Here is an 11,537-nt window from a genome sequence, read left to right on the forward strand (position 1 = left end):
GCTCCCTGCCTACCTCTTTCACCTCATCTCATCTCTCGTCCTTATCTCTTGTTCATCATCTACACTGTCCTTTCTGTTTCTCAAATATGCCATGCTGTTTTCCACCTCTAGGACTCTGCATGTCCTGCCCTCTCTGCCTAAACCACTTCCCCCAGACCCTTTCCGTCATCAGGTCAAATCCTGCATCCTCAGAAAGGCCTTTCCTGGCTTTCCAACTTAAAGTTGCCCCGCCTTCCTCTCTCCCACCCCCAGTAACTCCCTATCTCATAATGCTGTTTCATTTTCTTCATAGCACTTATTGTTATCAGAAATTATCTTGTTTCCTTGTTTATCATCTCTCTTCTCCTAAAACGTAAGCTTCATGAGGCAGGGACCTTGTCTGGCCTATCCGCCTCTGCATTTCTAGTAGTTAGAATAGTGCTTGGAACACAGTAGGTGCACAATAAATATTAGGTGAGTGGATGAGTGAACGAAGGCAGCCATGACCATAGGACAAAGCTGAGTAAGCTGAGGGGCCTCCTGGGGAAGGCTCCAGCCCTGGGCTAAAGACATGGATTTGTTGGGTTCCTTGTTCTGCTAACTCTGATTCTCCATGTGTCTCCCAGGGTCTAGACTGAGTTCTCCTTGAAGGCTGCTCCTGAGCCTAGGCGTTTTTGTAGCTAAACCATTACCAATCAGAAAGTGGGAGCACTGTTCTGGGGGCCTCCATCTGTGCCAGGTGTTCAACCTTTAGTTGCTGGATCATAGAGAGGTATGGTAAGGTGATGTCCCAAGGTTGAGGGAAGCTTGTATTTACCAGCAGGTGCAGAAGTATTTCAACATTTTGACGTTCAGTGCCCTAGCTTCACGTACAGTGAGTGCCGATGAGCTTCGATAGGCCCTGATGAGTCCTATGGATTCAGCACTATTTCAGGAGCTGAGATCTGGAGCAGCTAAGCTGGTTGGCACCTTTGTGGCCATCCAGGTTAATGTTCCCCCCAATCCCCGCCCACCCAAACCCATCCACTTCTACAATTGAAGAGGGAGGAGCACAGAGAGGGCCCAAGGTCCAGAGCTGGTCATTGGCAGGGCCAAGACTTCAAGGCAGCAGGTGGAAACTTGCATATCTTCCTGAGAAGGGGCAGGGAAGACATATTCTCACGTTCTGCAAGCCCCAAGAGCCTTTCCAAGCCAAGATTGGGAAGTGTATTCCACCACATCTTCCCTGCCCTTTCCTGACAGGTGCTTCTCTCTTTCCTCAGGGCCACAGGGACAGGAATCCCAGGAAGGTCTCTTCAGCTGCCAGGTCAGGCCTAGGCAGGTGAAGACGTGCTGGGAGGGGACCTTGATGTCATGTGACATGCGGACCTTCCTTTGTTCCCTGCCTCCAGCCTTCTCCCTATTGTCACCTGCCTATCCTCACACCCCCAAGGGTTCCCTGGAACCTGAAGTGACTCAGAGATTCCAAAACTAGTCACCGCAGGAGGAAACCCCACTGGAAAATGTTTCTCATGACAGGGAGTCACCCTAAGGAGTCCCACAAAGCTGCTACTGAGATAAGGACAGAGGGTGAGCAAGTGGGGTGGGGTGGGGGCATGTGGCTCAGAGCACAGTTTCTCAGGTAAGTCCTGGTCATCATGGGGGTGGGAAAAGCCAACCCTTCCTGGAGGGGTTATCCCTCTGTCCTAAAGGGACACCCCAAAGGACTCTTCTGAAGGGCGACGTTCCTGGTGACCTAGGCTGGGTCTTCCCTGCAGTGTCAGCAAGTGAAACAGGTAGCTGGGATCACTTCTGGCTCCTTTGAACATCCCCTCCTGGGAAGGGGTCAAGATAGGAGATCTGAGCCAACTCCAGTTCTACTACCTTCTTAGCCCTGAGGTTCTGATTGGTGAGAGTGAGATCCATAGGAATCCAGCTCTCCTGAAACAGCACTGCCTCGTAAGAGTCTATTTTGGGATTGAAGTTTTCCCAGGAGCACCAGAAGCCACCTTGAGGCCATGTCTGCCAGACCAAAGGCTAGGAAAGGGAGCTAGTGCAGTGAATCCCAATAGCAGGGCTGGATGCCTAAGCAGGCAGACACACCCTGTGGCCCTCAGCAGGTGCTGTTGAAACTTGTCCCAACCCAAGCCCAGGTGAGTAGGAAAGCATTCACTGTGGGGCTCCCCTTCCATTCACAGCCAACTGGGGGTAGGCACGGTGTGGCACTTCCATGCCAGGTTATATGTGGAATAATTGGTCAGAGCTGGAAATGGGAAACCAGCTCAGCCTCTTTCTTTGTGATCTTGGGTAAGTTTCTAAATTTCCTTGGGCCTCAGTTTCCTCATTTGTAATATGGGGATAATAGTTTCCATGTCATGGTTTCATTGTAAGGATAAAATGAGATGATGCATGCCCAGGGCTTAGCACCATGCCTGGCACATGTAAGTGCACAGGAGCTGAGGCCAGCAGGATATGGAAGGGAGAGGACGTCTGCAAGTAGTGGGGGCAGAGGGTGAGGCAGTGAGAGTAGGGCCATGATACTGGCCTCATGACTCTTCCTGAGTGCCCCAGCTCTCCCAGCCACCACCTGCTTCTTCTAAGTGCCCCCCATCCCACAGTTCCAGGTGCCCCAAGACTCACCAGAGCAGAGCAGGTTCTCCCAATTTTCCAGAGCGCCCTCTGACCTCATCACTTCTCTCTTTTGGGGCTGCTTTGCCCTAATGCATTGGAAAGATTCCTCCTCACTTTGCAGTTTAAGTTATTCCTGGTTCCTTTTGTTTATTTCCTGAGTCCTTGGTTACTAGAGGAGTATTTTCTAAGGGAAAGCACATGCAAATCAAGCCGCATCATTCTAGGGGCAATGTCTGCGTATGGGTATGTTGGGTGGGTGTGGGGGATGAGGCAAGCCAATAGGCAAGCATTAAGAGAAGGACCTGGGGGGAAGGACGGGCTGGCCCACTCTCAGCACAGTGTCTCTCAAGCAGCCTGGAGCCGGCTGACCTGTGTCTTTGGGGTCAAATTCAACTCTAAGCCTTTCTGGGGCACACATACTCCCTCCTGGCTGACAGTGGCCCGTGTTTCTGGGCCTGCTGAGGCTGAGTGGGCTCACTTCCTGGCCTGAAAGCAGTAGCTGGCCCTGTCATAGGCTTGGTCCCCACGGCTCTGTGAATGAGAGCAGGTTGGTCCCTGGAACTGAGACCTCCTTCCTATTGGGTCTTACGTGAGGCTGTTTCAGTTTCCCTCCTCTTCCTTGCTTCACTTTCTCATTTGTGCAATGGGAACACTCACCCACAGCTTCTTCCATCAGACCTTGCCCATCCAGTCAACAAACTCAGGAAGTCAGGGCCTTCCGGCAGCCCTGTGAGGGTAGGCTTGTATACCCGGGTGGGGGGCAGTGACTGGCGAGGGCAAGGGGGAGTTAGGGAGCAGGTCATGGACAATGGGGGAGAAGTCACAGATGATGGGGGTCATAGAATTTTGGGGTCATCGAAAATGTGGAAGAGGTCATAGAACAAAGGGGATAGGAGTCAAAGGTTATCTAAGGGAAAGGAAATAATCACGAAGGTGGATGATCAGGAGGACACCTGAGAAGAGGGGAATGGTGAAACCAGACCCTGGATGGGAGCAGAATGGATCATGGAAATGAGGCCTCTTGAAGGGAGGCCACAAGACATTTCCTAATTTTGGCTACCAAACCAACCAGGGAAATTCTGCTAATGCCAGTTCACAAGAACACAGAACAGCAGACCGCTATTGCTTTGACCCCACGTCTAGAAAAGTTCAAAGAGCAAAGTTTACCCAATCAGCTACCAGGCATATAATGATGGTCATCACAACTTCCATGAGTATCGCATTTTAGGCAGCCTTTGGAAATACTTTCAGAGTTTTTTGTTTTGTTTTGTTTTTTAATCTCAAGTCACTCCCTAAAAAGATAGTGGAAATAAATTTGAATAAACAAAACAGGCTTGCTGAAAATAAAATCAGGACTCCTAACCTGCTCCAGTCAGCCTGCTTCCAGGAGGCCTGTCAGCCAGTGCTCCACCTGACTGAGTGCGCAGTGCCCAGCATGTACCAGGTCAGTGCAGAGGGCTGCTTGAGGGCTATGCTGAGAGGGAGAGGAGCAGAGATGCTGCTGAGGGTGGAGGGAGGCCAAGCTGCCAGGTTTGGGGAAGGGGGCCAGGTGGAGTGAGAAACTGGGATCCCAGGGGGAGGGTGCAGATGAGGGGGCAACCCAGATTAGGTGAGAACAGTTCTCTCATTCGCCTTTTCCTACAGGTGGTTGCATTCTTGGCAATGGTCATGGGAACCCACACCTACAGCCACTGGCCCAGCTGCTGCCCCAGCAAAGGACACCCGTCTGAGGAGCTGCTGAGGTGGAGCACTGTGCCTGTGTCTCCCCTAAAGCCGACTAGCCTCGACTTCCACTCAGTATCCTGTAGGGCCAGTGAAGATGGACCCCTCAACAGCAGGGCCATCTCCCCCTGGAGATATGAGTGAGTCTGCTGCCCCCCCGAATGCCTGCACGTGCTCCCCTGTGTGTGCTGGTCAGGGTACGTGTGAGGGACCAGGGCAGTTCCAGCTTACTTTCCCATTTTGATCTTGGAGGGGCTGTAAAGGTTTGGGAATTGGACAAGATCTGTATTCGAGTCCTAGTTCTAACTCTCATTGGATGATCCTGAGTCAATTCAAGTTTTCAAAACTCAGGATTTTTTTTCACCTGTAAAATGATACAATGCCCCATAGGCTAATGTGCAAATCAAATGAAATATAATCTATGTAAAAGTCTGTATTTATGTTGGTTCTCTCCTTTTCTTTTAAAAAAATATCTATAATAGCCCATGTTTTTCTGGGTAAAATATTAGGGAATAATAGCATGATACAGGCATGAAGCATCCCAATATCAAATGATACTGCCCGGGCCATGAATGGGTTAATTATAAGCATACTAAGGGAGTGAAACCCTCAACTTTTACAGGCAGCTGGCTGACTGGAGCTGTGGACTGGATATCTTTGATCATTATCATGGTTACTGTATTCTTTCACTCAGTGTGCCACATAAATATTATAATTCTCTATTTGTGCCATGATATGAAAACTATTAGGAAGCGCTGAAATAAGAAAAATGAAGCAAAATATTAAAAACTAGGGTCTTAGGGATTCCAGACGTATGATTTCACTTCTTCCTTCTAGTTCTGTCTTAGCATTGGCTTTGGGGTGGATGGAGAAGTTCAGTGGTGGGGAGGGGGTCAGATTTAACTGAGATTGGATCTAGTGTGGATACTACAGGTCATGATGCTTTGGAGCGGTCTCAGAAGCCGGCTGGGTCCTGGGCCAAATCAGATGGCACGGGAGCCTCTTAGGGGAGGCTGGGTGCCAGAGGTTAACTCAGCTGTCTTCCAGACCCCTTGCTGGGAGTCTGTGAACCACTCAGGTGGCTTTCCCCAAAGTGTGTTCTGTGCAACGCTCATCCCGTGAGCTGCTTCTCAGAAAAAAGTTATGCCAGGTAAACTTAGGAAAGACTGCTCTATCTCCTACCCCTTGGAGATTCATACTGTCATCTGTACATTAAAGTCTGCAAGAAGTCTATAGAAAGTAAACCATTAAACGAGTGTTCCCCAAATTCATTTAAGCACCTAACAGGTGTAGGTGATTTATTAGGGAACCCACTTTGGGAAGTGGTGTGCTAGCTAAACCCATTTGCCAGGGCTTGTCTGTGTGGGAAATAGTCCTACAAGCTGGGGACTGTCACCTGCCAGACTAACGGAGTCGCAGACCTATGGGACATCTACTTTTCAGTGTTTTTCATCTTTCTTTTTTTATTTTTTTTGCCATGAAATCCTTTCAGAATAAGTAAAGAAGTCTTTCCATGCACTCTCAAGTATGCTTATAATATAAGCTTGTACAGCGTCTGGAAGAATGTGCAGGAAATAGTTGAGGATAGCTTCTCGGGAGTGGGACTGGTAGGCAGAGACTGTTAGCTTTCACTCTTTATACTCTTTTATACTTGGATGTCAGAGTAGTTTTTACTTTTGCAATAATGCTGTAATAATAATAATAGAAACACCGCCTAAAGTCCGGCCTGGTGGCTCATGCCTGTAATCACAGCACTTTGGGAGGTCCAGGTGGGTGGATTACCTAAGGTCAGGAGTTCAAGACCAGCCTGGCCAACCATGGCCAACATCGTGAAACCCCATCTCTGCTAAAAATATGAAAATTAGCTAAGTATGGTGGCACGCAGCAGGAGAATCGCTTGAACCCAGGATGTGGAGGTTGCAGTTGAGCCAAGATCGTGCCCCTGCACTCCAGCCTGGGTACTCTGTCAAAAACAAACAAACAAACAAACAACAACAAAAACAAACAAACAAACAAAAATCTAAAGTGTAATCATTACAGTAAGAAACCTCATGCTGAGCCAGATAGAAGCAGTGCTAGTCAATGGAGGCTAAGGCAGGAGCCTGCTCACCCTCCGCTGCCTCCCTCAGGGTCCCAGGACCAGTTGGAAAGTACTCTGTCACCTGCTACCATCATTTACAGTGGGGAAAAATTAATAGAGGAGGGAGGTGACTTATCCAAAGTTACACAGCAAGTGGGTGCAGAACTGAGACAAGAGGCCAAGGCCCCAGAGGGACCATTTCCTTCCTCTGGCACTCCCACGCCACCCTACCCTCTCTGTTTCTGGCCCATCTTTCCAGGGCCTGACAAGTGCCGCCCCCACAGGTTGGACAGAGACTTGAACCGGCTCCCCCAGGACCTGTACCACGCCCGTTGCCTGTGCCCACACTGCGTCAGCCTACAGACAGGCTCCCACATGGATCCCCGGGGCAACTCGGAGCTGCTCTACCACAACCAGACTGTCTTCTACCGGCGGCCGTGCCATGGCAAGAAGGGCAACCACAAGGGCTACTGCCTGGAGCGCAGGCTGTACCGTGTTTCCTTGGCTTGTGTGTGTGTGCGGCCCCGTGTGATGGGCTAGCCGGACTTGCTGGAGGCTGGTCCCTTTTTGGGAAACCTGGAGCCAGGTGTACAACCACTTGCCACGAAGGGCCAGGATGCCCAGATGCTTGGCCCCTGTGAAGTGCCGTCTGCAGCAGCAAGATCCCAGGACAGGATGGGGGGCTTCGGGGGAAACCTGCACTTCTGCACATTTTGAAAAGAGCAACTGCTGCTTAGGGCCACTGGAAGCTGGTGTCCTGTCATTTTCTCTCAGGAAAGGTTTTCAAAGTTCTGCCCATTTCTGGAGGCCACCACTCCTGTCTCTTCCTCTCTTCCCATCCCCTGCTATCCTGGCCCAGCACAGGCACTTTCTAAATATTTTCCCCTTGCCGGAGAAGAAAGAGCCCCTCATTTTATTGGCTTGCTTGTTTACTCATCACTCAGGAAGCATCTACTTTGGGTGCATTCTGGTGTAGTTCCTGGTCTTTTGACATGGATGATTCTGAGGAGGAAGCTGTTATTGAATGTATAGAGATTTATCCAAATAAATATCTTTATTTTAAAATGGCCTAATCTGTTTTTGGCATCTGTGGTGCCTGAACACCTCGCGGTCTCCCAGCCTGTCCCTTCTTTCCACCATCAGCCCTCACCTCTGTCCACCCTGCCAGCTCTCTCTGCCCTCCAGAGTTTCTGCTGCACCCTCCCGTCCTCTCCCATCTCTGTCTCCCTGGCCCATCCCGAACACCAGGGTGGGGGCCAGGCTGCGCTCCCAGCATGCTGGAGAGACAGAGGTCCATTGAGGCATTGCAGCAGGCACACAGCGCCCCCTTGTCCCCCAACAATCCGCCTTTGTCCTCCAGTCCTGGCTGCTGCAGCTTGGTCCTGGGGGTGCTGCCTGGGCTGGGCTCCAGCTCACACCCTCCCTAAAAAGAAATGGGAGAAAGGACCAGCCAAAGAAGAGGGTTAAAGTTAGGGAAGGGGGACACAAATGTCTTCAGGCTTAGGTCCCTGGGGGCTCCCAGTCCTGCCCCTGTTCCTCTACTCACATCCCAGCTCCTCCCAGTTTCTTTTCGGACCTCCTCCTCTTCCCTCCCTTCTCTATTCCAGGCTGGGTTGGGCTCTAAGCAAGGGGAGGGATTAGAGCCTCCTCCCTCTCTGCCCCTCCCCATGGGTCTCTAGGGGGCTGGTGCGGGCAGCAGCAGAGGCACTCTGGGCAGCTGGGTGAAGGCCCATCTGGGCAAGGCCCCCAGCGGCTGCCTTCTCTCGCGGGGCCCTGTGGGCAAGGCTCCTGCTTCACTTTCAGGTTTCTCGAAGTGCCTTCTTGCTCCTGTCTGTTTCCCCATCCTGCCAGATTTCTGTTTCTCTTGCTGGGCTTTTGGCAGTAGGGGCTGTGTTGGTGGGCCCCATGAAGATGCTCAGTGTTCGGGATCGCCGGGACCGGCCCCCTGAGGAGGGGGTAGTTGCAGAGCTCCAGGGCTTCGCGGTGGACAAGGCCTTCTTCACCTCCCACAAAGGCATCCTGCTGGAAACCGAGCTGGTAACAGCTGCCTCCCCAACCTGGTGCCTCCATTTCCCTGACCCCTGGTTCCTGGCCAGCCTTATGCCAGTCCCCAGCTTGCCCTTCAGTAGCCTCCCTCCCCAGGCCCTCTGGACACCCCTCCTTCCCCCAGCTGCCCCTTCTTCGTCTCCTACTCTGCCTTCTTGCTGCCTCTGCACCTGGAGGCATTTACAGCAGGTTTCAGTTGCAGCAGGAAGGACTGCAGTTAGACAGGATGACTTTTTGGGACATTGAGGGAGCGTGAGACATAGGGATGGGACAGGGGCAATGACAGCCTCTAACATGACCACTTCTCAGCATGTCCGAGAAGTCTAACTATCAAAAAGGGCAGACTTCCTGCAGCTGCACTTTATCTGTGGTCTGCTGCCCAGAAACATCTCTTCTCAGGAAAGGATCTTCCCCCTTCTTAGCAAGACCACAGTGTAGACTTAAGGCCTCTGCATGTATGCCACCCTAGGTCATCAGAGCTAAAGGGGTCCCCAGAGTCTACTGTGCAGCGTCTGCCTTCTCTCTTGGCATGGAATCAAAGGCATCTAGGGGTGGGGAAAGCATTATGGAGCAGGGGGCGCCTCTTGGTCCCTGTGGAGTGGGGTCTCTGTGGGCACAACTCCAGGGGCTGGCATTCACACTGTACCCATGATTTACTGTGGAATAGTGCTCCTGGGAGCCGTATGACTTGGCCAGACTGCTGGGGTTGCTGGGTGAACAGAATGGGAGGCCGGAGACTGCCCTTGATGGGCAAATGCCCTGCAACAGTGGTTCCTAACACCAAGGAATAGGGAGATGTGCCAGAGTCCTTCCTTCCCTCCAAGGACAGGTGGTAGATGCCAGCCTAGGGGAGCTTCCAAGGAGGGGAAAGCAAAGCCCTGGCCCCTGCCTGTGTCCCCTTCCTGGCATGTTCCACATGCTCGGTACTGCAGGCCCTGACCCTCATCATCTTCATCTGCTTCACGGCCTCCATCTCTGCCTACATGGCCGCGGCGCTGCTGGAGTTCTTCATCACACTTGCCTTCCTCTTCCTCTATGCCACCCAGTACTACCAGCACTTCAACCGGCTTAACTGGCCCTGTCTGGTGAGAAACCTTGACCCCCAGCCCAGTTTGGGGCCCTTCCTTCTCCTCTAAATGGTGTGTTTTCCTTTCCTCCCCGAGCTTCTTTCCATTTCCACATTTCAGCTGGGTTTTGCCCCGTGCTATGCCCTGCGCTCAAAGGTGTGCTTTGACTCACACTGATTTCACAGCTACAGGGCCATGGGCAATCAGGAGGACCACATCCGCTAGATCTGCTCTCCCACTCAGCAAAGGTCCAGCCCTAGCCCTGGCCTGGCCTGACCCCCCTGGCTGGTGGACTCCAGCTGCTGTCACCTGGGCTCCAGCCCTAGCACCTGGCTTCTTGTCCTGGTTGCTCTGGTTCATCTGCTTCCACTCCCTGGGTAGCAGTGTGAGCACTCTGTCTCTTGAATGTGCTTCATATTGTGTGAGGGGTATCCCATGGAGGGGTTCAGAATCCCTCAGGGTCGGGCTTCTGGCTAGCCTGGAAAACCTCAGAGCAACGCCCCCTGCCTTCTGAGGTCCTGTTAACCCTGCACCCCTGGCCCCCAGGACTTCCTGCGCTGTGTCAGTGCCATCATCATCTTCCTGGTGGTCTCCTTTGCAGCTGTGACCTCCCGGGATGGAGCTGCCATTGCTGCTTTTGTGAGTTCAGCCCTGCAGGACTCCTCAGCCCTTCAAGAGCTCAGGCTGGTGCTTGCACACTTTCTGTGTCAGAAGCCACAGCCAGGGCTTGGGGTTCTGGCTTGCACCTCGCCTTATACCTTAACCCAATGGCCAGATAGCCTGTTTTCCCATCCCCACTTGCACTCCCACAGGTTTTTGGCATCATCCTGGTTTCCGTCTTTGCCTATGATGCATTCAAGATCTACCGGACTGAGATGGCACCCGGGGCCATCCAGGGTGAGTGCCCGTGCTCTGTGGAGAGGAGGTGCCCTCCCCAACCCTAGCTACTCATCCTGACGTGGTTCTCTACCTGGTTCCATCCTCACAGGGGACCAGCAGTGACTCTGGGGCTACCTGGCTTCTAGGCCTAGCCAGCCAGAGGGGACAGTGGAGCCCAGACACGTCTCCTTGGGATTCACTAACCCCCAGGCCGCCAAACCCCACCCCAGCCTTACGGAGATGTCCAGCCTGAGACGTCACTGGGAACTTATCTGTGGAGCCTGGTGCTCCGGGATCTGGCTCCTGATGAAGCTCTGGCCAGAGGAGGGGAACTTATGGGGGAAGGGAGGGTGGTGGGGAGGAATCTGGGCCCCTAAGTCATTCCCAAATTAAAATATTCAAATTCTACTGGCAAGTCTCTTTCTTCCCCAGAAATTAGGCAGGTCAGGAATGCCAAGGAGTATTCATGGGAATGTTGCGGGAGCAGGTCGTGGTCTGTCTCTGGGACCGTGTCTGAGCAGTGAGGATGTGGGGGCTAGCTAGAAGAAGCTGAAGACATCTTCCAACACAAAACTTCTACGCTACACCTCCGTGTGCATGGCCACTTTGTGGTGTGCCTGGTGGCTGGGCATCTGGAGTTCTGTGTCTAAGAAGGCACAGCCTTCCTCAAGGGAGCGTGCACCCACCACCACACCTGTTCCCATAGGTTAGTGGGCTGGAAGCGAGGCACTCGCCTGGGGTGTGTGCAGAGCTCCCCCTTGTGGTGTGGGGAAGACTTGGCCCACAGGACGCAGGGAGAGGGCAGCCTGAGGCATCAGAGAAGGGAGAGATTTCCCAGAATGTGAATGCTGGGAGAGCCTGTGCATATCAGCTGGTGCAATGCCCTCATTTCACATAAGATAAAACAGGCCCAGCTAGGGGAGGTGAACTCATTTGTGACAGAGCTAGGGCCAGAACACAGCTCTTCTGACACCTAAGCGAGTGTTCTGGATACTGTACTGAGCCTCCTTGTAGCTCAGAAAAGAACGGCCAACTCGTCCCTCCACTGTGGGTCCACCTTCCCAGCTTGCCAGCTCCTCAGCACACATTTCCTGAGCATCTCCCATGCGCAGACTCTGTGCTGGGTGCCAGAGCCTCAGAGGTGACAGGGGGGC

General features: G+C 52.6%; 2 protein-coding genes across 12 annotated transcripts; both read left to right on the forward strand.

Moving 5' to 3' along the window:
• Positions 1 to 3,874: 3,874 nt before the first annotated feature.
• Positions 3,875 to 7,451, forward strand: IL25 (interleukin 25). Of its 2 annotated transcripts, XM_011990682.1 has the most exons (3): positions 3,875 to 4,033; positions 4,234 to 4,451; positions 6,676 to 7,451. In XM_011990682.1, the coding sequence occupies exons 1-3, from the start codon at positions 4,025 to 4,027 to the stop codon at positions 6,929 to 6,931; spliced, it is 483 nt and encodes a 160-aa protein (XP_011846072.1). In that variant the 5' UTR covers positions 3,875 to 4,024; the 3' UTR covers positions 6,932 to 7,451. The 2 variants fall into 2 exon arrangements, with proteins under 2 accessions (XP_011846072.1, XP_011846071.1); XM_011990681.1 differs by having other exon boundaries at positions 3,921 to 4,451.
• Positions 7,452 to 7,859: 408 nt separating this feature from the next.
• CMTM5 (CKLF-like MARVEL transmembrane domain containing 5) lies at positions 7,860 to 10,791 on the forward strand. 10 transcript variants are annotated; one of them, XM_011990685.1, is made up of 5 exons: positions 7,860 to 8,428; positions 9,370 to 9,522; positions 10,051 to 10,143; positions 10,317 to 10,401; positions 10,493 to 10,791. In XM_011990685.1, exons 1-5 carry the CDS (start codon positions 8,297 to 8,299, stop codon positions 10,504 to 10,506), a joined length of 477 nt encoding a protein of 158 aa, XP_011846075.1. In that variant the 5' UTR covers positions 7,860 to 8,296; the 3' UTR covers positions 10,507 to 10,791. The 10 variants fall into 10 exon arrangements, with proteins under 10 accessions (XP_011846075.1, XP_011846078.1, XP_011846081.1 ...); XM_011990689.1 differs by having other exon boundaries at positions 8,111 to 8,428; positions 9,484 to 9,522; XM_011990688.1 differs by lacking the exon at positions 10,051 to 10,143.
• The last annotated feature ends 746 nt before the right edge of the window (positions 10,792 to 11,537 follow it).

The sequence above is a fragment of the Mandrillus leucophaeus genome, unplaced genomic scaffold (genome assembly GCF_000951045.1).
Source record: "Mandrillus leucophaeus isolate KB7577 unplaced genomic scaffold, Mleu.le_1.0 Scaffold380, whole genome shotgun sequence".
NCBI lineage: Eukaryota > Metazoa > Chordata > Mammalia > Primates > Cercopithecidae > Mandrillus > Mandrillus leucophaeus.